This window comes from Propithecus coquereli, unplaced genomic scaffold, assembly GCF_000956105.1.
Source record: "Propithecus coquereli isolate 6110/MARCELLA unplaced genomic scaffold, Pcoq_1.0 Scaffold122, whole genome shotgun sequence".
Lineage (NCBI taxonomy): Eukaryota > Metazoa > Chordata > Mammalia > Primates > Indriidae > Propithecus > Propithecus coquereli.
Window position 1 is genome coordinate 3,969,818 of NW_012136303.1, and position 26,786 is coordinate 3,996,603.

The 26,786-nt window shown below is 48.6% G+C and overlaps 2 protein-coding genes across 2 annotated transcripts; both read left to right on the top strand.

The window, feature by feature from the left end:
- Positions 1 to 9: 9 nt before the first annotated feature.
- PLAGL2 (pleiomorphic adenoma gene-like 2) lies at positions 10 to 10,519 on the top strand. Its single transcript, XM_012665824.1, has 3 exons — positions 10 to 155; positions 5,473 to 5,846; positions 8,458 to 10,519. Exons 2-3 carry the CDS (start codon positions 5,587 to 5,589, stop codon positions 9,686 to 9,688), a joined length of 1,491 nt encoding a protein of 496 aa, XP_012521278.1. The 5' UTR covers positions 10 to 155; positions 5,473 to 5,586; the 3' UTR covers positions 9,689 to 10,519.
- Positions 10,520 to 16,169: 5,650 nt separating this feature from the next.
- On the top strand, positions 16,170 to 19,585 carry LOC105827614 (putative testis-specific Y-encoded-like protein 3). The gene has a single exon (XM_012665826.1). It carries the CDS (start codon positions 16,239 to 16,241, stop codon positions 17,289 to 17,291), a length of 1,053 nt encoding a protein of 350 aa, XP_012521280.1. The 5' UTR covers positions 16,170 to 16,238; the 3' UTR covers positions 17,292 to 19,585.
- Positions 19,586 to 26,786: the final 7,201 nt, after the last annotated feature.

Here is a 26,786-nt window from a genome sequence, read left to right on the forward strand (position 1 = left end):
AGATCCCGCGGCACCGCCCCCTCCGGCCCGAGCGCCCGCTCGCGCGGCTCCCACAATGCACCGCACAATGGCCCGACCGCCGCCACTACCGGGGCCTGAGCTGGCCTGGCGGAGCCCGAGCGCGGCCCGGCCCGCAGCGCGGGGCCCGGAGCGCGGTGAGTTCCGGCGAGGACCCCGGGGGACGGCGGGGAGCGGGGCGGGAGGCCGTCTCGCTGCGTCCGCGCGCCCTGTACGCGGAGCGGTGGCGCCCCTCATCTCGGGCCCCTCAGCGCGGTCGCCCACACCCCGAACCGGGGGCCCAGTCTGAGCCAACCCGGCCCCAGATAGGCTCCAGGGTGACGAAAACTCTCCTTGGACTCGATACCTGTGTCTGGGGAACCCGAAGAAGCCCCACTGGCCCCCTCTCTTTCGAGATCCGGAGACGCAGTCCTGAGAGTCCCCCACTCCCGACCCCCAGGTTCCCTGGAGACCCAGATAACGCGCTGCCGACCTTACCAGAGACCTGGGTCTGGGGGACGTAGATAAGCTGCACCTGCTCCTTCCTTCAGACACGCCTACCCGGACCCACATAACCCCCTTTCCTGCTCCAGAAGATCCGCTCTTTACCCTGTTTCGTTTTCCAGACTTACATAACCCCTTTTGAGGCTTCCCACAAATACCTGGGTCTGGAGAACCCGAATAAGCCCTACCTGTAGTTTCCTGCTCAATGACCATATTCCCAAACTTCAGACATCTTCCATCCGGTTACCCATTTTGAGACCCTCTTGAATTTCAGCCTATCTTCAGCTACCTAGCTATCTTCAACCCCTGGAGCTCTCCAGCCCGTAGAATCCCCCTATCTCTTTTTTTGGCGGGGGGTCCCTTAGAGACCCAGATAACTTGCTCATGATTCCTTACCATACTTGCTCTTCTTTCCCATCCCTGAGATCCCTTCCAGACTCCTGCCTGAATTTCCCTTCTTTCTCCAGCACCGGTCCACTGCCATCTCTCCAGTCCTGGGGAAATTTAACCTTTCCCCCCACACAGTGGGGTGGTCTAGAAGCTGGCTGGGAGCCAGGCTATTTCCTGCAAATCAAGTCCCACGCTGTGTCCCAGCTTGGTGGGGAAAAGGGGACAGCTGCATGGGGGAGTTGGTGCTCTCACCTGCAAGTGTAGCCTGTCTCCTGGCTTGTGTGTTTTTCCACCTGTCAGCCTTGGACTGTGATAGAGTCTGGCCTTGGGTTTCTAACCCTTCCCTCTTAAGGTGAGGCCACCAAATTGGGAGGAAGAGGGGTGTCTAATCAGGTTTCCTCCCTGTGAAAATGGGGCTGTGGTGAGTTGCAGCCATTTGCTCAAGGCCTCCCCAGTAGTGGGAGGCAGCAGGAATCTGAGGAAATAGTGAATCAAAGGGACTCCAAAGAGGGCCCATCTACACTGACAGAAGAACTAGCAGCCTGAGAGTAAATCTAACCCCTGCTAATCCTGTTTGATGTTTCTTGGAATGATGCAAGTCATTGAGACTCTCCAGCCTCCCTGTAATTTAATTCTCCCACCACTCTGGAGTGTGCGTGTGCGTGTGTGTGTGTGTGTGTGTGTGTGTGTGTGTGTGTGTGAGAGAGAGAGAGAGAGAGAGAGCGCAAGCGAGCGTGCGTGCATGAGGTGGGCAGCATTCCCATTCCCCCCTTTCCTTCTCACTGTTTTCCAGCCAGCCAGTGTGTCTTTTGGATTTGTTTCTAGTACCCAGGTCAGGACCTGTTTTTTTTTTCTCTTTAAGTCTATTTATAGTTTCCCAGTTGCTATTTTGGGTTCTGCTTAAGGGAAGATTCTACCCCAAGAACCTTCCCGGGTGTATTTCCTCCGGCAGGTGTTGAATTGAGTTCTTCAGATCCCCAAGTAGTTCTTGGGCAGGAGGGATAAAAGCTATTTTAGGGTAGTCACTGAAGTGGAGCTGTTAATCCTCTGTGGGTCTCTTTAGTTAAGAACACTCAGAGGTTAACCCTTTCCTTGCAGCAGGAGTGCTATCTCTCAGTAATGTTTTTTGGGTTTTTTTGGTGGGGGTGGGGGGAGAATTGTGAGAATTTGAATGTGGCAGAAGGTGGGAACATGCAACTCAGTACAAAGACAAAGATAATAGCTCTCTTTTGTTGGGCACTTATAGCAGGCTAAGCCCTATGCTGAGCCCTTTGCATACCTGACTAAAATAATCCTTACAACAAGCCTGTGAGGTAAGTATTTTTAGCTTTACAGATGAGGAAACAGGCTAATAATGGAGAAAGAACGCAGTTTCTATAGAGATGATGTAACACCATAAAAACTATAGTTTCATCAGAGGGCAGCAGGCATCATGGCATGCAACAGAAGACGGACAGGCTGGGAGCAATATGTCTCCATTTCAGCTTCCAACCAGGGTCATACGTAGTGTTTAGCAAGCATTCCTATTTGGGGTACGGAGCCTTATTAGAAGAGGGTATAAGAAAGTGGCTATCTGGGCAAGAGAGAACTCGGGCCCAGGAGATGGTGCTGGAGGAAGGTAAAGTAAGAGACTGGTTAGAGGGGATGTGCTGGGGGTTAGTTGTGAGGGAAAAGGGGAAGACTACATTCTGGGGAGATGTTGGGAAAGGAAGTAAACTCACTCTGAGCCCTGAGAAGTAACATTAAAGCGGGGGAGAAGAAGTACTACTCAGGCCAGGCCTCGTGCGGAAAAGAGGCAGACCTCAGAGCACTGCAAGTATTCTGCACACATTTTATGTCAGACACTTATAAGAGCATTATTTCACTTAATCCTCTGTAAGAATCTTATAGGTAAGGAGAATAAATCTCTATTTTAGAAATTGAGGAAACAGGTTCAGAGAAATAAAGTAACCTGCCCATGGTTTCCCTGCCAGTAAGTGGCAGCTTTTCTGATAGCAAGTCCAAGGTTCTTTCCATGCTGCCTCCCCTTTCAGATCAGTCACCAGAAAGAATCTTAGGCTGAAAATATACTGAGTTACACCAGTAACTGGGAGGGATTGTGTTTGTTTTATGGAAACAGGTTCTGTCAGCTTCTCTATAGTTGTTAAGGTTAGAATGTGAGACCAGAAGAGCAGCTTTGAAAGAGAAGTAGAATTCTTTCAGTTTTGCTGAGGAAGGAGAAGTCTGAAGGAAGAGGCCTTCTGATTATGTGAGACAAATCCAGGAATCTTCTGGAAGAGAGGAGTTTACAGACAAAGGGCAGAGGGAGACAGAGGACAGACTAGATCCCCAGAAGGGTTCTTTTTAAGGCCACATCCCCATTAAATGCAGATCAAGGCAACCACATGGCTGCCACTTTCCTCCTTTGGTTCTATCAGTACAACCTCGTGACCTCTTCTTAGCCACCAGCAGCCTCTTTCCTAGAAGCCCATTACTCACTCTTTCAGTAGCAGTGTGCTAAACTGCTGTGTCTTGTTTGTGCTTGTTCAGGAGAACAGATGAGGTGGACGTGTGGGAGGTGGGGACATACTGTTCTCTTTCTGAGTTCGTGCGGAATTTCCAGGGCTAGGCTACCCTCTCACATTAGCCAAAGTGATGTGACTTGTTTCCCTCTACTGCCATTCCCGACTTTCCAGAGGCTGAGGTGCATGATTTCAGATATGAAGGGGAAGCAGAATTTGACTTTGAAGATAGGAATAATTCCTTCCAAACTAAACATGCACACTTGAGCTCACTCTCTACCCAATTCCAAGGTGTGTAGTAATCACTGGTATTATAAACAGGTAATTCCACCCTTGTGAAGGAGGAGGGGACTTAAACAATGAAAGCCAGACATCAGAGGCCTTTGAGGTTTATAGTGAAGTAGGCAAATATGCCATGATGACTTGAAGGCTCAAGTGGGACTAGTTTTTAGTGCTACTTACCCCTCCCAGCATGTGATTCATGCAAAATGCAGCCACCTTTATGTAGATCTTTCTAGGCAAATCTCCACTCGTGATGGGGAAATGTTTATCATGTTACATTGCAATGTTTCTTCAACAAGAGGAATGGTTCCTGAACAGGACATAGCCCATGTTGATGATGAGCAAAGCTCTCTGGGGCATGAACCCGCTGATCCCATCATCTCGTTCACGGCCAGTCTGTTGGATGAATGGTCACTGTAAGCAGCAGGTGCTAATGAGCTGAGCAAGCATTCTGTGGCCCACAACTAGTTTGTGCAGTTGGAGCCCTCCCCAGATTCTGGTGGACAATCCCCAGACTCCCCCTGTTCTCTCTTCACATGGAAGAGCTTCGTGACCAAATTTTGGCATGATACCTTCAAAGGGAATCCCCTGTTAAGTAGATTGTATTGCAGTTGGTAATCTGCGGTAAGTTTGTGAGTATGAATGAAGGTCTGTTGTCCCCTTTTGAGAGGCAGTATGGTAACTCCCATCCTCTTTGAGTTGGTGTCAGGAAAGGAGTTGTGTCACCTTGTACCAGCCCCTCCCTCCCTCAATAAGAGAAGTAATCAGACCTCAAGATTTTGGCTCCCCACTTTGAAAGAGCTGCAAACCTGGTTTTAGCCAGAACTTCTGGGTATAAGTTAGTCCCTGAGAATCAACTTACATTCAGTACTAATTTACTTATCTAAAAGAAAGTTGAGATTCCTTTTCTAGATGTTAAGTATATGGAGATGAAAGAGATGTGATATGAGTCCTCAAAGAATCAGAGTGTGGTGGTGAAGACTAAATTCCAATGCAAGTATGTTAACCTGCTCATAATGGAGAAGTGCGTATGTATGTACTCTGAGGGTCTGTAGGGGGGCACTCAGCACCTTAGGGTGTTGCTAAAGAAGCATGTTCTGGGCCCCAAGACCCAGAGGTCAGGATGGGACCACTACTGGTTTAGGGAAAATGCTAAGAGTCTGCTATTACCACCTCAGATAGAACCTACTGATGTTGATGTGCTGCTGAGAAACACAACTGGTGCAGGGGCTGACTTTCCAGGATGTAAATTTCCTAAGTAAAGCCTTCTCCTTCCTTCTCTGTTGCCTTTTGGGCATTTTATTGCGCCTTCACACCTCCATGAGGAGGAAAGTTGTGGAAAGTAGTGGATGAGGAGGTGCTAGGGTAATTAGGAAGAGGAGGAACTGCTATCTCTAGGTTTAGTGGAAAGGATATAAAAGTGAGGTCCAGAAGAGAAAGTTTGAAGTTTTAAGTCTTTTAGTTTCTCGGCTTATCTTGTTTCTTATTGGCATAGTTGGTAGTAGTAATAGTTACCACTAAGCACTTACTGTGTACCTAGCCTTTTGTTGAATGCTTTATATTCATGATCTCATTTAATTCTCAAAACATCCTTATGATTTAGGAGATTATTATGTCAATTTTATAAGTGAGGAAATAGCCAGGGAAGTAAGTGATTGGCTTAAAGTAAATAATTGGCTGGAAGTCACATAGCTTCTAAGTAAAAGGGCTGGGGTTAGAACAGGATGGATCTGTCTGCCTCCAGAGCCTATGTTCTCATGGTATTAGGCTCCCTAACACCAGGTGTTCTATGTTTCAGGTGAAAAGATTGTTTTCTGAAGGCTGCGTTGGAGGCTGTGACGGAGCAGAGAGCCCGTGTGCAGCTCTTGGGGAGGCTTTCTGAATAACATGGCCCTTCGCCATTAGCCTTGCCATGACCACATTTTTCACCAGCGTCCCCCCCTGGATTCAAGATGCAAAGCAGGAGGAGGAAGTGGGCTGGAAACTAGTTCCCAGGCCTCGGGGCCGAGAGGCGGAGAGTCAAGTGAAGTGCCAATGTGAAATCTCGGGGACACCCTTCTCAAATGGGGAGAAGCTGAGGCCTCACAGCCTCCCCCATCCAGAGCAGAGACCGTATAGCTGCCCTCAGCTACACTGTGGCAAGGCTTTTGCCTCCAAATACAAGCTGTATAGGTAGGTGACACTCTTATATCTCTTCCTGCCCTGACATTTCCAGAAGACAAAGCCAGAGACAGCCTGCTGAATGTGGGAAAGAGTGGAGTTAAGAAGAGTGAAGATTAATTTGTCCCACAAGTGTACCCTAAACACCAAACATTTGATATCACTCACTAAAAATTATTCAGATCACTTGATTCAGACACTAGTTACCTGATGGCTACAATATCAGGCAGCCATGAACAAACTAGACTCAACATTTTTTTCAATGCTCCTTTTCCTACCCGTGTCAGGTGGTGGTTAGAATTTTAGCCAGAAATTAGGATCAGTCTTAGAACTTTAAAAGGAAAAGTAGACCCTCTAGTCTAGTCTGTAAATTTTAAAGTGGAGGCTCAGAGTGGGGACATAATTTACCCAAGATCACATAGTGTCTTAGGTCCTGCAGTGCCTCTTCCACTGAATCAGCCTGCTACTCAGGTGATTATGTCTATCTCCTTGGTGCCCACTGGGCCAGCTGCTTTTATGAAACATGGAAGCTCAAGAACTGCTGCTTAAAGTGAAACAGAATGTGAAAGCCCTTGTGTAAGGCAGATATGGCAGAGCAGCTTTGGTTGCTTTGGTGGGGAGGGGAGGCCTGGTTGAAAGCAATTTTGATTTTATCCTTGCCTTTCTATTGGAGGAATCATGAACTTGCCCTTTACAAATGAGATAGACCACCGTGATGCACAATCATCCAACCATCCATTCATCTATTCAACTTTTATTTATTGAGCTCCGGCTAGGTACCAGTCACAGTGCTCAGTGCTAGGGACAGAGCGGTGAGCCAGACAGGAGGGTGCTGGCCCTCCTTGAGTTTATGGTCTTAATAGCATGGGCAGACGGTAAACAAGTAAATACATGAACAAGATGACCACAGAAAGCCTCAGTTCCTCATCTGGAAAACAGTTGATAGGAAGGAACTAAAATAGGCAGCAGGGTAGTGTGGTAGTTAGGATTGTCCTCGTGACAGTTCTGTGATCCTCAGGAATGCTTTCATTCTCCGTGTGCTCCTATATCTTAGGGGACTCTAGTCAGGGCCACCCTCTTAGACTTTCTTAGTGATGGTCTGGGTGCCATTGGGATGCTGCAGGAAAGGTCCTGGTCCAGGAGGCAGGAGCCCTGACTTCACCCTGTAATTCACTGTGTGATCTTAGGTGAGTTACTAAACCTCTTTGGGCCTCAGTTTCCTCACCTGCAAAATGAGGGAAATGGACTGTGGATCACTCAGCATCTCCCTTTTATATGTTACCATGTCAGTTATGTCAGAGGAGGCTGATAGCAACCCACATGGCCATGAGCACTCTTGAGCATGCACATGTAGCATGAGGGTAATGTTTGATACCCTCCAGGTGGAAAGGACCACGGGATGCTATGCTAGAGACAGCTGTGGCATACCTGAGTGAACTCAGGTCTCAAGAAGGTTGTGTTTAAATCCAGCCTCTGCCACTTACTGACTGATAGGTGGGGCTGCCCTGTGCTTCAGCCTCCTCTTCTGGAGGACAAGGTTAATGACAGCTTATGCAGGGCCTGCTGAGTTGATTCTGAATGCACTGTGAAGTAGTGGATTGCAGTTCCTGCATTCGGAGCTGCTTTCCAACCAGATGGGAGCAGGTGAACCAAGGGACACTGAGGTGCCATACCATTAAAACATTTCTTAATCTGTTACTGGTTTACGTGGCAAGCAACTCAAATAGTACAAATGGTCGTTCAGTGAAGAATGAGTTGTCCTTACACTTGAAGCTACTGTTCCTCTCCCTAAAGGCAGCCACTGGGGCTAGTTTCTTGTGTGTCCTTCCTGAGACATTCAAACATATATTCCCTTCCCTTTTTATTTTTAAAAGGGATTATGTTACATGCACTGTATTGAACTTCCTTTTTTGACTTAGCCCTATATATCTTGGGAATTCATTCTAGATCAGAAAGTATACATACATTTCCTTTTCTCTCGTGTCATTTAAAATTATTTAAATGTAACTTTTTGAAAGGAAATACATTCACATAATTCATAATTCAAAAAGGCACCAAAAGTTATACAATGAAAATTCTCCATCATACCCACCTATATAACCTGTCTAGTTTTTTCCATGAGGGCAACCAGTCATGTCAGTTTCTTGTGTATCCTTCCAGAAATGTTTTAAGCATAGACAAGCAAATGTCACAAATATTTTCCTCCTTTTTACATACTGAGTACTATTCTACGTGCACTATTCTGCCGATTTGCTTTTTTTCCCACTTAACTGTATGTCTCAGGAGTTTGTGCCGTGTAGGTACATATAAAGGTGCCTCATTTTTAAAAAAATTGAGTTATTTTATAGACATCATAATTTAACCAGTTCCCTATTGATTGGATGTTCTGATTGTTTCTGATTTTTTGCTACTACAAATGATGCTGCTAAGAATAGCAGTACATACATGATTTTGCAGGTGGGCAAGGATATCTCTCGAATATAGTTGGCATGGTATTCCATTACATGGCTTTACCATAGTTTTTGTATCTAGTTTCCTGTTAATGGACACATTGGTTGTCCATTCAGCCCTTATGATCTCCCCTCTTTTCTGGTTTCTCCCCATCCCTCTTCCCGATCCCCAGGCACATGGCCACCCACTCAGCCCAGAAACCCCACCAGTGCATGTACTGTGATAAGATGTTTCACCGCAAGGACCATCTGCGGAACCATCTGCAGACTCATGACCCTAACAAAGAGGCCCTCCATTGCTCCGAGTGTGGTAAGAATTACAATACGAAGCTGGGCTACCGGCGCCACCTGGCTATGCATGCTGCCAGCAGCGGTGACCTCAGCTGCAAGGTGTGCCTGCAGACCTTTGAGAGTACCCAGGCCCTGCTAGAGCATCTGAAGGCCCACTCACGCCGGGTAGCAGGTGGTACCAAGGAGAAGAAGCACCCCTGTGACCACTGCGACCGCCGGTTTTATACTCGTAAGGATGTGCGGCGGCACCTAGTGGTGCACACAGGCCGTAAGGACTTCTTGTGCCAGTACTGTGCCCAGCGGTTCGGCCGCAAAGACCACCTGACGCGTCATGTCAAAAAGAGCCACTCGCAGGAGCTGCTCAAGATCAAGACAGAGCCAGTGGACATGTTAGGCCTACTCAGCTGCAGCTCCACGGTTAGCGTGAAGGAAGAGCTGAGTCCCGTGCTGTGCATGGCCTCTCGGGACGTGATGGGGGCCAAGGCCTTTCCTGGCATGCTGCCCATGGGCATGTATGGCGCCCACATCCCTACTGTGCCCAGTGCAGGTGTGCCACACTCCCTGGTGCACAACACGCTGCCCATGGGTATGAGCTACCCTCTGGAATCCTCACCTATCTCTTCCCCAGCTCAGCTCCCTCCAAAATACCAGCTTGGATCTACCTCATACTTGCCCGACAAATTGCCCAAAGTGGAGGTGGATAGTTTTCTGGCGGAGCTTCCTGGAAACCTGTCTCTCTCATCCGCTGAACCCCAGCCCGCCTCACCTCAGCCGGCGGCAGCTGCGGCCCTCCTAGATGAAGCACTGCTCGCCAAGAGCCCCGCTAACCTCTCTGAGGCCCTCTGCGCTGCTAATGTGGACTTCTCCCACTTACTGGGCTTTCTTCCACTCAACCTGCCCCCATGTAACCCGCCTGGGGCCACAGGAGGCCTGGTCATGGGCTACTCCCAGGCTGAGGCGCAGCCCCTGCTCACCACTTTGCAAGCTCAGCCTCAAGATTCCCCAGGAACTGGGGGACCACTGAACTTTGGGCCTCTGCACTCCTTGCCTCCTGTCTTCACCTCTGGCCTGAGTAGCACCACCCTGCCTCGTTTCCACCAAGCATTCCAGTAGCCCCCACGGAGGTCCGCAGCTCAGTCTTTGGCTCTGTCAGGGAGCCATAGTACCCACCCCGTCTGTGTCCCCGATGAAGGCAGCTGAGCTTTCAGAGCTGGGTTCAAAAAGAAAAAATTCCAGTGTCTGTATGGAGCACTTGGTTTGGGGGTTCAGGCTCCAGGATTCATTCCAGGAGGAGCTTTGAGCCCCAACCCCGTGAAAAGATCTCACACCATAGGACTTCAGGTATTTTTACTTTTTTTTTTGATCTGAATCGGGAGCCACACTTAGTCCTCTTCCTCTCCAAAGCGTCAGAACCTCCTCCTCTTTGGAGAAGGGGGAGGCCTCTTGGAGACACGGAGGGTTTCGTCTTGGATGACCTCAAGAGAAATCGCCCAAGAAGCCCGCCTTCTGGTCCTAACCTGCAGACCCCACCGCAGTCAGTTGGTCAGGCCCTGCTGTAGAAGGTCACTTGGCTCCATCGCCTGCTTCCAACTAACAGGAGAGAGAGCCTCTGTTCTTCCCGACCACTCCCCATCCCTACTGTACCAGCACCTCCGTTTCCAGTCAGTGTTGTCCAGCAACGGTACCGTTTACACAGTCGCCTCAGATACACCATTTCACCTCCCTTGCCAAGCTGTTAGCCTTAGAATGATTGCAGTGAACACTGTTTACACACCGTGAATCCATTCCCACCAGTCCATTCCAGTTGGCACCAGCCTGAACCGTTTGGTACCTGGTGTTAACTGGAGCCCTGTTTACAAGGCGGAGTCGGGTCTTACTGACTTCTCTTCACTTGAGGTCACATTTTTCCCCCGTGGGGAAATAAACTGACTTTGGACTGCTTCAGTCTCTGCCATCTTCCATGACTGCATCTGTTCCTGCCTTCCTCGGCAGTGTCCACAGGAGACGGGCAAGAAGATCGGAGCAGTTTTCCCACAGGTCTGCAGTTCTGTTTTTCTCCAAGTACATCATGACCCCTTCGTCCTCCTTTTGAACTGGAAAGGGGAAGAAATGAAAGGCACGCATACTTCTATCACCTCCCCATTCCTTAATCCCCACTCTGAACATCATGCGCTGTTGTTATTAGTCTTGGAAGGAGGGACTCTGGGTTCTAGGTTGGAGTGGATAGCAAAGGAGAGGGTATGAGCCCCTCATTTGTCTCCTTCCTATCTGTCCCTTTTCCAGGAAGTTGTGGAATTGTTGGAAGAAGAGTTTTCAGAAAGTTAGGACTGGGCAGTTAGTTAAGTACATTGTTGCCCCCCATACCAAAATTTTTCTTAGCCACAATGTCCCTTCTGTCTCTTCCACTTTGTAGTCCCCATGGACTCAGGCCACTGCGCATAGGCTTCTCTGCTCTCCATCAAAGAACTTCGACCTTCTTGTGGCCCCTTTCAGTTTTGCTTCTAATATCCAGCAAGGTTTCTTGCAACAGATGATTAGTTCTCTTCTGACTTGGGGAGCTTATTGCTACAGACAGCAAAGCCCTTGCCCAGAACCCAGACGAACCCCATCCTTGCTTCATCTCAGTTCTGCCTGGGCTTCGCACTTCCCACTCGTGGAAGGGAGGCACCTCAGGGACCTCCATTGTGGGACCCTCTTGAGACACCTGATTCAGAAACACACTTCTACCTCTTTACTGTTAACTCCTACAGATGCAGCCAGCAGGTTCTGGGCACTTCTCTCACTGAGTGCCTGTTGCTGGCTTCTCCACTAGGGTTTCAGGACAAACTACCAAGGAACTGCCTCAGCCTCCCACCAGTCCTCCCCACCCTGCTTCTGTCTAGACACACTTTGGTTTTTTATCAGGAACTGAGCAGGTCCAAGACTCAGGCTTCTGCTTCAGCCTAGGCCAGTACTCCTGTTTGAGGTGAAAGCCTTAAAATTTAGCTCCCTGGCCCTTGACGGGAAGCAATGTCGAGTGAGTAAGCATGTTTTGATTTAGGCAGGATAGTTTGGGATACCTTTAAAAAAACAAAACCAGATATAAAAATGTCTGGCAAGGTTAGAATCAGACTAGGCAATTTGCTTCTAAATATTAGTTTCAGTGAGTCCCAGGGACTAGTTAAGGTTTATTTTAAAAAGCGTCTACCTTGGTACGCAGACACCTCCTGCATGCTGTGCATGTTACTGGGACTCGTATTATAGGAAATGGTATGTGAGAATCCAAGTGGGACTCATTGCTGCCATTCTCCTTGTTGTATCTGGTCTTCATCACTAGCCCCACAACCCTCCTTCCCTTGCCTGCCACCTTCCCTGCACCCTCAGTTTGTAGAGGCAAATGGGCCTCTGGCCACAGAATATAAAGTCCTGGGCTGTTAGAGGAGTCCTGTCCTCTCTGCCTGTTCTTTCCTGTCCCTCCCTTGAATTCTTTTCTCCCCATAAGAGATGCTGGGAAACTCAGAACCAGCAAAGCAACTATTTAAAACCTTGTCACTGGGGCCTACCCCCACCTCCTATCTTGCCTTCTTGCCTTCCCTCCACTCCTGTCTCTTCCCTTCATCCTGTGTCTCCTTCCCTCTTCCCTCAATGCCCTCACCACCCGCAAGGAATTTTCCCATCACTGTGAATTTTGCTGGTGCAGAGGAATATTACCTGCCTTTACCTCTTTTTCGGACCATAGCCACCCAGCCATTTCTTAAACTCCCCTTCCCAAAACTAAAAAAAAAAAAAAAAAAAAGCCTTATTGGCCTAGTTGTTCAAAGGATAAGAGTAGCTTTATCCTACACTCAGTACCCAGACTCACTTCAGTACTTTTACTGAGGCCATGAGAGCCTGAGGGACATCTGCCTAGGACAGGAGCCATGGCATGTGGCAAAGACCAATCAGGGACCAGAAAAAAGGAGTGATGTCCCCCCTTCCCCAGCACCTGTCGGCGATGAGCTGTCCTGAACAGTGGGGCAGGCACCTCCCACCCTACACAGTAGCTGGTCAGGGCTGAGTGCAAGGGATGACATGCCCAGGTATCAGCTCAAAAGATCTCTGCACCATCTTAAAGAGGTGGGAGGCAGGGAAAGGAGCACCAATGAAATTTTTCCCTTCAACCTTTTGTTAATGGAAACTCGGGAAGCAGGTTTGATTACTTTTTTGCTCATAGATATTGTCCTAAGTTGGAATTCTCCCACTACCCTAAACCTTCCCTAGTAGCCCTTTAAATCCCACCCTCCCTTTTTGGTAGCTGTTTTCTCCGCCCTCTTTCCACCCCCCCCTCTTATCTAGGAGCTGTTTTTAAGCACGATTTTTTAACAGGTTATGTTGTACAGGATCAATATTTTGCTTTTTAACAAGGATATTTATGTAATAAGAAACTTTGCCTTAGGCAGGTGTTGGCCAGAAAAGTCCAGATTCCTCTGGGACCCCACCCTGGCCTCTCCTGGAGCTCTGAACCTGCTGTGGAAGGAATTGGCCGTGACCTTCACCACTGGAGAGTAGGGTCTGTGGCGAGGGGAAAGGGGTGTTCACCGTGATAATCTGGTGCCTCCGTGAAGAGGTTTGGAAGACTTCCACTCCAGTTGCTTCGTGTGTCAGCTGACTCCTTTAGCTGATTCTGCCCATAGGCACCTCTCCACCTCTGCATATTTGGCACTAGAACTCCTGAAACACCACTTCTCATGCTCTTCCCTCCCTACCAGCGGTCAAGGCTTTGGAGCCACTCTTTTGTAACGCCAGATTATTTAAAGAGAAAAATACAAGACAAAAATCTTCTAGCACTTTGTAAACACAGTGAATAACCTCTTGGAGTATTTTTGGCTTTATATAAAACAAGGTTTTAAATTGTAAAATATAAGTGCCATTAGAAAATGCACAGGGCGTATCTTTGTTAAAGTAGATTTTTCAATGTTTTACAGAATTACATTTTCAAAAGTTTTTATAATGAAGTTGTTTATTAAAAACTTCTGAATGATGTGTTTGGAAGTTGTGAACCTGTCTGATTGGGAAGGGGTTGGAGAGAGCCTGGAATTGGGAAGAATTGGAATCTCAGACATCTTTAGCATCCAGGTGAGTGGATGAGTGGATGATGGTGAGTGTAGGGTAGACAGTAACATCCTCTCCCATTAACACCTACAAGCTTTGTACTTTGAAATTAAAAATCTTATTTGAATGTCTTTGGGGTAAGTGGCATCATCCTATCAATTAATCATCTTGGATGCAAGGGTCAGAAAACCCAAATCAAATTGGCTTTAAACAGTGAAATTTCATGTAACTGAAAATGCCACAGCTGGGCGCAGTGGCTCGTGCCTATCAGCTTGAGAGGCCAAGGTGGGAGGATCACTTGAGGACAGGAGTTTGAGACCAGCCTGGCAACATAGTGAGACCCTGTCTTTACAAAAAATAAGAAAAATTAGCAGGGCGTGGTGTTGCACACCTCTAGTCCCAGCTACTCAGGAGGCTGAGGTGGGAGGATTGCTTGAGCCCAGGAGTTTGAGGCTGCGGTGAGCTATGATCATCCACTGCACTCTAGCCTGGGTGACAGAGTGAGACCTTGTCTCTAAAAACAAAACAAAACAAAAATTTTAAATACCACATGCAGTGCAGTCTTTAGGTTAGGTTTGATCCAGTAGCTCAAACATGATTGGCCTTAGCATTCCTTCCTATTTCTTTCGGCCCTATCTTGTGTACTTGTGAGTTCATCTTCAGGCACTAAAAAGTAGGTTTTCCCTTTGTGTAGGAATAGAATGCTGCCATGATGCCAGGCTCTCAGGAAAGAGGACTCCACTCCTTTTATTCACAGAAGCCCCAGTAAGCATCCTGTTTCATTGGCCTTGATGGGGTTCTGTGCCATCCCACAAGCAGTCACCATAAGCCAGTGAGAATAAGGCTGAGACAAGGGGAAGAGGGGTTTCTCAAAGGAGATTTGGGGTACTCTTAAGATGAGGAATGGATGCTGGTTATACAAGACAGATGTCCACCATAGTCACCCACTGCTTGAGGTTCACAGCTAGCTGATGACCTAGGACCTGACCTTACCTACACTTGTGCCCAACCATTGGGCTCAGACCAACTGTTGAGAGGCTGACATGGCTTCACCTGACATCCATTGCTTGGCCAGTCTCAACAAAGGGAGACGCCGTGTTCCTGGGCCCCACCCCTTGTGCTGAGATCCTCCCATTAAGGGCTCGGACTGACCTCAGTTTCCCGTGGTCTGGAGCCAGTGTTCATAGCTAAGGAACACGCGTCACTTGGCGTCCAGCCCAAGATCCCGCGGCGGGGGTGGGGGGACATTAACAAGTGCAGGTGTTTTGTGTACGAAGGTAGAGTGGGCTGGCCCTTCATCTCTTTGACCTTATGCTTACTTGACAAATGACAACTGTCTACCCCAATGGGTCAGAACCCCAGCTAGGACCCCAAGGAAATCCACCTTGCCCTCTCAGGTGTATACCCCAGTATAGGTGTGGGGGCTCAGATGAGGAAGCTGTTGTATCCATCAGGGAGAAGAAGGCCGAAGACTTTCTGGAGGAGGTGGCAAGGACTTCCTGGCAGAAGTGGGCATTAGGCGTACTGACCTCACAAGTTTGGGAGCCGAGACCACAGATCAAGGACTAGAGGCTGGTCCAATCCAGCCTTAGCCTACCTAAGCTGGCAGGAGTGGGGAACCTGCGGCCTTCTGATTTCAACATTGTTCTTTTTTAAGCACCAAAGGAGGCAAGAAAAGCTTCATCTTCCTCTGCTGCACCCCTTTTAATAAAAGGATTTGTTATGTAAAATTTGGACTCAGTCAAAAGGCCACACTTAAGGACCAGGAAGGCTACGTGTTTCCTTAGGGCCGCAGGTTCCCCACCCCTGGAAGGTGAGGCAAGGTCGGCCTGGTTTCAGCCAACCAGCCCAGGAGGACCCAGCTCCTGTGGGGGAAACCAGGCCGATGCGCACTTGTTCCCTGGTATGCGGCGTAAGACCCTCCTTTGCCCCTTGCCCCAGGTCCTCCCACTCCTGACCTTGCTTATTCTCCCCACATGAATATTTCAATCACCTTCATGCGCCTGGCAATTATTACCATCATCTGTAGCTCCCAGTTTGGGTCTCGTCAGTCTTTGCACGGGATACCTCTTGAGCCCTCTGCAGTGCCAGGGTAATTTATCCCGTGCAAGGCTGCAAGTGTTCTACAGCTGCCCCACAGCACCACCGAGTGTGGGAGCTGGGCGACTCCCGCCCGCCCACCGCAGATCCGGTAACAGTAGTCGCTCGGCTTGGTGCCTGTGAAGGGAAGGTTATAACTGTCCTTGACTGGGGTGGGGCCTGTCTCCTGGCGTCTGCTCCATGCTGCCCCTTGCTTGGTACCCCACCTCCACGGCCAGCGTCTGACTAATCTGCGGCCAGCTCTGTCTGGCGCCTGCGCTCGCGTCCCCACCGGCAGCCCCCTATCCCTCCGCCAGGCCTCCAGGCCGAGGGACCCTGGCGAATCACACCCAGAGGGGGTGAGGGGCGCGAGGGGCGGAGCTTCCCGACCGCGGTCCCGCCGCCGCCGCAGCCGCCGCCGCCGTCAGCCGCCGTCAGCCGCCGCCCCTCGCGCAGAACCCGCAGTCTTGCCCGCGAGCCGCGAGCCTCTCCCGGCCGGAGGCTCCCGCAGGTGATGGCGGACGAGAGGGCGGGAGCCCGGGAAAGCGCCGCGCACCCGCAGCCCGGCCCTGCGCAGGAGCGGGGCGCGCGCCTGGTCCCCGCGATCGGGGCCCGAGAAGCCGAGGAGCGCTGCCAGTCCGGCCCCGCAGCGGGCCCCGGGACTGCCCCGCCTATCCCCGGACGCCGGGAAGCCGCCTCCGCGGCGACCGCCCCAAGCCTGGAAAACAGCCTGGTCAGGGACGAGGCCCCAGAAACCTGTGGCGCAGAGGGCCGAGGGGCACGGGCGGGAGCCTGCGGGAAGACGGAGGAAGTGACGACGGAGCAGGGCGCCATCTTCATGGAGGAGGCCGCGGAGATGGAGAAGCAGCAGGTGGGGGAGGAGAAGCCGGAGGTGAGCGCGGAGGCCCCTGAGGCCCCGGCCCCCGTGAACCTTGATGGCCTAATTGTGGACCTCCAGTGGGAGCTGGAGGCCGTGCGTGCCCAGGCCGAGAGGGCCTACCTCGGGCTCCAGCGCAGTTTAGGGCGGATGCGCAGGTTGCACCTAGCTCGTAGGAGCTTCATCATCCAGAATATTCCTGGCTTCTGGGTCACTGCCTTCCTGAACCACCAGCAGCTGTCAGCCTTGATTAGCCCCCGAGATGAAGACATGCTCTGCTACTTGATGAATTTGGAGGTGAGGGAGCTCAGGCACGCCAGAACAGGTTGCAAGTTCAAGTTCCGCTTTTGGAATAACCCCTACTTCCGGAACAAGGTGATAGTGAAGGAGTACGAGTGCAGATCCTCCGGCCAAGTGGTGTGTATTGCAACTCCTATCCGATGGCACCGAGGCCAGGAACCTCCGGCCCTGGTACACAGGAACCGGGACACCGTCCGAAGCTTCTTCAGCTGGTTTTCACAGCACAGCCTCCCAGAGGTCGACAGGGTTGCCCAGATTATTAAAGATGAACTGTGGCCCAACCCCCTGCAGTACTACCTGCTGGGGGATAGGTCCTACAGAGCCAGGGGAGGCCTAGCAAGGTGGCCCAGAGATGCCCTTCCTAGGCCCTACGGATACCAGTCTGGCTAAGTCCCGCCCTAGGATGTGGTGCCTGCGTAAGACCCCCTTTCACCTGTGGACCTGGGCTTAGGCCAGTGGCGAGCACTTTGCTGTCTGCTTTCTGTTCTGTGCACACCGGCTCCTCTGCATGTTCGTGGACTGAACTCCAAGATTGTGGCCCTCATGGCCAGTCTCTACTGTTTCCACATGGCCTTCATGCAGTTCTGGGTCAACATCATGTGACTGTCATAAGCCACTGCATCCACACCAAGCACTCCATGCTGTGGATGTGTACTGCCATCATCTTCATGGCCTGGACCTATCTATATGACAGTGGCCTTCCCGCCCATTTTTGACACAGGCACCCACAAGTCATCACTAGGAAGACCAGTCCCTCTTCGAGGCGTACTGCTTCAAGGCCACAGCATGCTGGGCTTCATATTCGTGCTGGCTGTGCTCACGGTGGCCCCACACACTGGGTGTGGCAAGCGGAATCTCATTACCCAAGATGAAGGGTGTGCATTTGGTGCCGGCTGCCAACCAGACTTGGACATTCCATGACTTCAGAAGCACGGGCCAGGCTACCACCAAGTGGACTTTTGAACATGTGGCAGCACATTCTTTGTGATCATACTGCTTTTCCTGTCCTGTTTGGTCCTGTATCACAGCCTGCTATCAGCTTGTGAAGGTCCGTGTTGTGCCCCACCAATGCCTGGCCGTCACCTTTCTGATGAGTTTTGCCTGGGCTATCATCAGCCCTGTTGCCTGCTCCTAGATCTACTAGCACCTCAAGAACTGCCTGTGGACCCAGGTGGGCCACCTGCCAATGCCCAGGAGAGCCCCTAATCCCCCAGGAACTCTACCAGGCTGGCGTATCTGGGCATGTGCTCAAGACACGGACAAGGATGGGATCCCTTCCAGGAATCCACCTTTCTGAGCCCCAGTTACTGGACCTGCACCAAATCCAGGCGCTTTGCCAGCTTCCCTGCCTCTGCATGTTTTCAGGCTGCCAGGTTGCGGGTACTGGGGAGGGGGTTTCTGGTCATGGGGCTTGTCTACACCTGCCCAGATCTCACATCATTTTTCTTTAAAGTGATGGCTCAGAAACAAAAACAACTGAAGAAGCAAGGTTTTTTACACACAGCTAAGTAGACAGACCTTCTTGTTGAATTTGCCTCCCTTTGTCTGTCCCCAGAGAGGGAGAGCTGGTCCTGTAAACTGCAGCGCTCTCTTTGCCCGCTCTGTGCCCATGCCCCACCCCCTTCAGCAAGGCCTAGAATCTTCAAAAGGGGACAGTGCAAAGGCTGCTGAACAAAGAGACCAGGAAGTTGCCAGGGGCAGGACTAGTTAATCATTTCATTTTATGCTGTGTTCTTTTAGACTAACATTAGCCCCCGACTCTTTCTTCCTCCTCCACCAGGTCCAAACTCACCATGGGTTTCTTTTCTTTTTTTTTAAACTTATCACTAACTTGAAGCGCACCGTCATGGGTTTCTATAGGTACAACAGCTGAGCTGCCACTCCCCTCCAAGTCCCCCCACCAGCCTGGCAGGGCTGTCTGTGTCCATTTCACTTGAGGGAAGGAGGTGTGGTGACCACCCCAGACCCCTTCCCGTGGAAGTCCTTGTCTTCTGCTCCCCAGGGCCTGGGGAGCCCTACAGTGGAGAGGGTGCTGTTGGCAGGGGAGTGCAGTGAGCCGGAGACAGCTGAAAAGGCAGATGGCTGAGAGATGGTAGGAGAGCCCCTGATTTTTGCTTTTTTCATTCACCAGTGTTTTGTAAGTTAGAAGAATAACAGAACACTGCAGCTTTAGAGATTTTCTCTCAGTCTGACCAAGTGTATATAGAAAGCTAATGCTATATGCTTTTTATTTTGCTGCTTTGAAATCAGACCCTTTGCATCCTTTCCTGTGTTTCAGCTCGCGGGGGTATTGAGCTGCGCAGGCCTGCTTGTTGCTTTTAGCTGAGAACTTTCACAGGATTGTCAATGTACTTCTTCTGTGCTGTTTGGAAACTTACGTGACTATTCACAATTGTTATCAAGTTGCTGTGGCCTATTACTATAACTCTGTACTTAGGAGTGGAATTTGAATAAGGAGGTTTTGTGGGACTTACGACTGGAAGTTATTACCATGTTCTGTAAGGATAACCTCCAGAAAGAAATCTGTAACTCTAATAGTCTTGAATTTGTGCCCTGGTAGACGTGCTGTAATTGACATCACTGTAACTGACATCACTGCTTGTAAACAGTGCTATAGTCCTAAGATGGCTTTGTCCAATCATTAAGGGGATTTGTGGCACTTGTCTTCATTGTATGCATGATGAAAAAATAAAAACCTTTCTGTCTGGGGAAAAAATAACTTAGATCATGTTACTCCCCCATTCCCTCCATTGGTTTAAAAAAAAAATCCTAATTCCTTATTGCAGATGATAAAGTGCTGCATTTTCTGGCCCCTGCCCGCATCGCCCATTGATCTCCCCTTTGCTCTCTGCTCCCCCCACACTGGCCTCTCTGCTGCTCCTTAAACACACCATGCATGCCCAGCCTCAGGTTTTAGCACTTGTTTTTCCCTCTCTGGAATTTTCCTCCTGCAGATAGTTTCATCTCTGACTCCCTCAATTCATTCAGGCCTCAAATGCCACTTCAGAGGCCTTCCCTGCCCAGCCTGTCTAAAATAATCCTCCCCTCCTCCCCATCTCTTCCTTCCCTTGGTGATTTTCTCCATGTCACTTGTAACTCTCTGAAATGATCTTGTTTTCTTATCTTCTTTCCCCTTTCACATGTGTCAGGAGAACAGGGACCCGTCCATCTGCTGTTTTACCCAATGTGGTTCAGTATCCAACATCTAAAAAATTACTGGGGTGAGGGGATGACTTTATCTACAGTCGGGGTACTATGCTAGGCTCTGACAAAATAAAGAACAAGGCATGGTTCCTGCCCAAAGGGTTTTAGTTGGGTGGAGAAGGGTGGGGATGATGAAGGGTGGCCACATAAGTTGTCGTCCAGCTGGAACACATCTGGGAGTGAAAGGGGTCGCTACTAATAATCACACCAGGCAAGAGGCCTCACTGCCCACCTCAAGGAGACAGAACCCAACTAAGTCCAGCCTGGTATACAGTTCACCCTAACTGTATGTGATGATGTGGGATCAGAGGGTGGAGACTTCTTTGAAGCTGGAACACTGGAGTTGGGCTTTGAGGAATGCACAGGAGTTTAGAAAGTAGGCCTATGGAAGGGAATTCCTAGCAGAGCAAACAGCATGAGCAAAGGCACTGGAGTATGAGAATGTATGATGTGTTTAGGGCACAGCCTGTGCCCTAGGTGTGGCTGCTTGGGAGAGGCAAGGCTGGATGTGTAGGCTGAGGCCACTTTCTGAGAACAGGAACTCTGACCACCAAGCCCAGGCATTATCCTGGGGATAGTGGGGAGGGGCAGCCACTGTGGCTCAGAGGTGGGGCGATCTCACCGGGCAGCTGGCAAAAAGGGAGGAGAGTGTCTGCACTTATAGATCCCCAGTATCTTCAGTGGGAACCTTATCTGTCCATCCAGGCTGCAGCTCTTCCAGGAAGCCCTCCATGTTTGCCCCAGCCCATAACCTCTGCCACCTCCAAATACCACCTAAAACCAGAATTTTGGGAACCAATGTCTGGCTGGGCTGTACCTTCTGGGTGTCTTTTTGTGCCAAAGGCCTGTCCCTGATGGTCCCAGGGGAATCAGTGTGAGCCTCTAAGCATCCTGGCAGTCCTGGGAGCTGGTGCCCCATGTGGTTTGCCTGGCCTGTGCCTGGGGGTGGCAGGTCCACTTTGGCTCCTGCTATACAAATTTGGGCCCAGCTGCATCCTGAATGCCCTTAGGTCCTGGACAATGGTACTTTACTACAACAGGTGCTTACCTGCTCTTTCTGCTACACAGCCACTGGCATGCTCCCTTTTCACTGCAACAGCTGCACACCCCATCCACTCTTCTGGGGTGTGAGTCTCGTCCTCAAAACCCACTCCTGCTTGCTCACTTGTTTATGCTTGAGTCAACCATTTGTTTATCTACAAATATTTAGCACCACCACTAGGTGCGAGATGGCTGTTCTGGTCCCTGCCTTCAGTGAGCTCAAGGGTCCAGTGGTGAGGCTGAAAAACAGTGATGATAACCACCGATGTTTATTGAGCACCTACTATGTGGCAGAGAAACAGCAGGATACAGCAGGCAGAGTGGGTCTCTAAACCTGAGTCAGACTACGTCCTTCTCCTCCAAAGGCTCCAACCTCACCCAAGAGGAAGAGGCAACATGTTCTGCACGGCCTGCAAGGCCCTCGTGATCTGACCTCTGGTCACCTCGCCTACTTCATCTCCTGTGCTTCTCCTGCTTTGAATCACTTTCCAGCTACACTAACCTCTTGCTAGTCTTCAAACCTGGCTCAAGACCTTCCTCTTCCCTCTGCCTAGAACCTTCTCCAGATACTTGCATGGCTGGCTCCTCACTTCATTAAGGTTTTTTGGCTCAACTGTTAGTTTCACTTGTTCAGGGGAAGCCTTCCCTGACCACCCTTTCTAAAAATCACCCTGTCATTCTCCCTCCCCTTTCTCTGATTTGGATTTTGTTACAGCACTTAGAACCACCGATGTTATATTGTATATTCATTTATTTATTTGCCTTTTTCTGTACACTCTTGGGGACTTTGTTTTACCCACTGCTGAATCCCCCTTACCTAGCATAGCACCTGGTACAGTTGGGGGCTTCGTAATTCTTTGTGGGATGAATGAATGCTCCACATCTTCGAGGTTCAGGAGGCTCTTTCAGGTGGCAAAGGGAAGACAGGCAACCCTGGCAAGGGGACAGCATGTACAAAGGCATGGACACCTGCTGAAGAGCCTTCCAGGGTTTGGAGTATCTCTGAGGATAGGAAGTCTCTACTGCCCAAGGCAGCCCTTTCCAGGCAGTCTTGGAGTTGGGGCAGTAAATGTCCTCAGGCCCATTCCTGATCCCTACTACAGAGATGGCCATGAGGCTCATGTGTGCTCCAAGGGTGGAGGAAGGAGGCCTGGCTAAGGAGGGGGTTTTCTGCTCTGGCGTGGAGAGCAAACACAAGCCTCAGATCTGAGGGTTTTGCTCACCTCCAGTTTCAGGTGTCTGCCCTGTTCTGTTTACCTGGGAACGAACTTTGGACAAGTTCTTTTCGATCTGAGAAAAATCTGTCCCGAAACTACGGCAATTACTTGTAATCTACAACTTTCTTGATTACAGCTCAGGGGACTTTGATATTTTCCTCCAAGGATACTATTTCAGCACAAAAATTCAGGGAAGTCCCTGGTGTCTGCTTGCCCTTGCTCTGCAGGGCAACTAAATGTTGACTTGAGTGTGTGAACTTTGAGGCACCCACCTGCAGGCCCCACCATCAAAGCTGACTCAGGATCTTGGGGTGCAGGGCTGTGGTTGATCAGGTACCAGTTGGAAGGCTGATAGGCCTGCAAGGGGCTGCTGTCTGCTCTTGCCAATTCCCCACTGTCTGGCCTTGGGCATGTCTTTTCACAGCTGTCAGCTGTTTCCTCATCCAAAGGAGGAATTTGGAACTCCTTAGCAGGAGGAAAAAGTCCATTACAGGGGCCTCCCACTCCCCATGCACCTCCAGGTGGCTGGCTCAGTGTCAGTGCTTTTGGTGGCATCTATTAGAGACTCTTAACTTTAATTGAGTTAAACAATAGACTGTTTTTTCTTACATGAATATCCAGAGGTGACTTGTACAGGCGTTGGGGCTATTTGATTCATTAGCTCAATCATGCCTCTTCCTCTGATCGGCATGCCATCCTTGTTGGTTCCATTTTCATTGGTGCCAAGACAGCAGCAGTAGCTCCAAGAGTCACACTGGGATGTGGCAGCTTCAGAGAAGGCTGTGTCTTACTATATCTGCTGTTAAAATGGAGGAAAACTTTCCCAGAAGCCACTGTAGACTTTTCCTGGTCCTGTATCTTACTGGCTAGAACTAGGTCACGTGCCCACTCTTGAATCAGTTATTGGCAGGGTGGAGTGACTTGCTTAGACCAAGCATCAGGGGAAATGGATGTCTGCCCATAATAGTGGGGCAGCTAAGATGATCGCCTGTAGGGGCTCACAGTCATAATTCAGCCCTTCTATGGGATACTTCTAGCTGGCACTTCCACCCCGTGATATGTATGACTTCTGGGCCAGCATAAGTCCAACTGCAATATTTCTGGACCTAGAAAGTTCCTTACATTGAGCCAAGTCACTGCCAAACTCAGATTCCTAGGAGGCAGGCCCTTTAGACTCCCCTTGGGTGGGTGAGGCAAGAATAAACGACTGGGCACTTGCTGTGTGAGCAGCCCTTACACTTAGTAATACTAACTCAACACAGTCCTTCAGAGACCCTGTGATCGTATAGGGGAAAAAAGGGAGCTGTAGAGACTTCTGTTTCTAGCCAAGACGGAGTAACAGGGATCAGGTTTACCTCCCCACCTGAAACAACCAGAAAATCCAGATAAAAAACATTTAACAGTGGTTTTCAAGGCTCTGGACATTGACCAACAGAGGACAGTGATTCTAGACTGATGGGAAACAAATGAGGTGAGCCCTATGATTGCCCCCAGCCTTGAGGGGCTACAGCATAGGGAGGGGAACTAAAGTGGAGCCAGTGAATGCCATGAGTTGGGGAGACAGAGCTAAGTGTCTGGGAAGACCAAGAGTGTACAGGACAGAACACCAGAGAGGAGACAGCTGCACAAAGAGAAACCCCTGGACATCGGCAGAGGGTGTCTTTGAATATTCAGCAGAATTTCAGCATATGAGTGTGAGGAAACTACCTAAGGCCAGGTAAAGAACCATCAGGGAAGATCCTTTTGTAGTTCATAAGTATGATGATTGGGTTTTCACACGCATGCATGAAATGTGCCTGCCTCAAACCTTGTTACTACGTGGGCACATTACCTGTCTGATATGAAAAAGAACAAGGAAAAAAAAGAGAACCATCAGGAAGAATTAGAGGGAACAGTGCCTACTTCTCACCTGGGTGGGAAATGGTGTTTGTTCCCAACAGCCATCATGGCCTAGGGTGTCACGGGGTATTAGGCAGGGTACCCAGGAAGCTCTTGCTCAGTAGTGGCAAATAATTAGTTCTAGAATGAGCACTGGTTGGATTTACCTAAAACAAAATCTTGTGAACAAGACCTGTAAGGATTCAACTGTTTCCAAGTAAATTAAATAACCCAGAAGAAAAAAAAAATAACCCAGAAGAAAGGTCAAGGGGAATTATAGATCACAAATATTAGTATATCCAGCATGCAACAAGGTAAAATTCACAATGTCTGGCATCCAAAGATTATCAGGCCTGCAGAGTGGCAGGCAACACAATCCAAAATGAGGGAAATCATCAAAACCAACCCACAACTGAAAGAAATGTTAACATGGACAGATAAATACGAGTTATTCTAATTTTATTCCATATGTTCAAAAAATTCAGTATACCCTCACATGTATGGTCAAAAGATTTTTGACAAGGGTGCCAAATCATTCAATGGGGAAAGGATAGTCCTTTTAACAAATGGTGTTGGGAGAACTGGATATCCACAAGCAGAAGAATGAATTTGGATTGTTACCTTACACCACATACAAAACTTAACTCAAACTAGATCAAAGACCTAAATGTAAGAGCTAAAATTATAAAACTCTTAGAAGAAAACATAGAGAAAAAGCTTCATCACAGTGGACTGGGCAATGATTTCTTGGATATGACACTAAAAACACAAGTGACAAAAGAAAAAAATAGATAAATTGGAATTCCTTAAACTTTTGGGTGAGTGTAGTAGCACACACCCATAGTCCTAGCTACTCGGGAGGCCAAGGTGGGAGGATTGCTTGAGCGCAGGAATGTAGTGCATTATGATTGCGGCTGGGAATAGCCAACTGCACTCCAGCCTGGGCAACTTAGCGAGATGCTATTGCTAAAATTTTTTTTTTAATTTAAAAAACTAAACTTTTGTTCATCAAAGGACACTATCAACAGAATGAAAAAGGCAACCCACAGAATGGGAGAAAACATTTGTAAATCAGATATCTGGTATAGGTTTAATATCTAGAATATACAAAGAACTATAGCTCAACAAGAAAAAACAACCTAAGTAAGAAATGGGCAAAGGACTAGAATAGACATTTCTCCAAAGAAGATATACAAATGGCAATAAGCACATGAAAAGATGTTCAGCATCATTAAACATTAGGTGATACAAGTCAAAACCACAATGAGATACCACTTCATACCCACTAGGATGGGTATAATCAAAAACAGTAATAACAAGTATTGGTGAGGACATGGACAAACTGGAGCCCTGGGCATTGCTGATGGGAAGGTAAAATGATGCATCCACTGTGGAAAACAGTGTGGCAGTTCCTCAAAAACTTAAACAAAGAATTACCATATGATCCAGCCATTCTACTCCTAGGTATACACTCAAAAGAATTGAAAGCAGGGACTGAGACAGGTATTTGTATACCAGTGCTCACAGCATTATTCACGATAGCTAAAAGGTGAAAATAACCCGAATATCCACTGATGGATGAATGGATAAACAAAACATCATGTACATACAATGGAATATTATTCAGACTTATAAAAGTAATGAAATTCTGACACAAGTTACAATGGATGAACTTTGAAGACATTATGCTAAGTAAATAAGGCAGGCACAAATGGACAAATTTTGTGATTCCACTCACATGAGGCATCTGGAATAGTCAAATTCACAGAGCACAGAGACAGAAAGTACAATAGTGGTCACTAGGGACTGGGATAAGGGGGAATGGGTAGTTACTATTTAATGGGTACAGAGTTTCAATTTGGGATGATGAAAAAGTTCTGGAGATGGATAGTGGTAATGGTTGTATAACATTGTAAACATACTGAATGCCACCGAACTGTATACTTTAAAATAGTTAAAACAGTAAATTTTATGTTGTGTACATTTTATCACAATAAAAGAAAGTAGAGACATGGAAGATATGAAAGTAGACCTACATCAATATCTAGAGATGAAAAGACAATGTCTGAGACAAAAAATACACTGGATGGGATTCATGGCAGATTAGACATGACAGAAAACTAGTGAATTCAAAAGAATAGCAATAGAAACTATCCAAAATGAAACACAGATAAAAGAATCAAAACAAAACAAAGGAAAAGAAAAAGAAAAGAGCATCAGTGGCTGGACTACTTCAAGCAGCCTAACATATGGGCAATCAGAATTGCTGAAGGAAAGAAGAGAAATGAGCGACAGAAAAAATATCTGAAGAAATAATGTCCTAAAACTTTCCAAGCTTCATGAAAACTATAAACACACAGATCTGAGGAGCTCAACAAATCCTAAACACAAGAAACTCGATGAAGGACCAGTTTTTTCTGAAAAAAAAAAAAAGAAACCATGAAAACTACACCAAGCCACCTCATAATCAAATGGCTCAAAATCAGTAATGTAGAGAAAATCTTAAAAGCAATCAGAGAGAAAAGACTTGATACATACAGATGGA

Excerpts from the sequence above, each read along its gene's own strand:
- PLAGL2 (XM_012665824.1), top strand. The coding sequence starts at position 5,587 with ATGACCACATTTTTCACCAGCGTCCCCCCCTGGATTCAAGATGCAAAG. Across the intron at positions 5,847-8,457 it reads TCCAAATACAAGCTGTATAG|GCACATGGCCACCCACTCAG; the intron begins GTAGGTGACACT and ends CCCGATCCCCAG.
- LOC105827614 (XM_012665826.1), top strand. The coding sequence starts at position 16,239 with ATGGCGGACGAGAGGGCGGGAGCCCGGGAAAGCGCCGCGCACCCGCAG.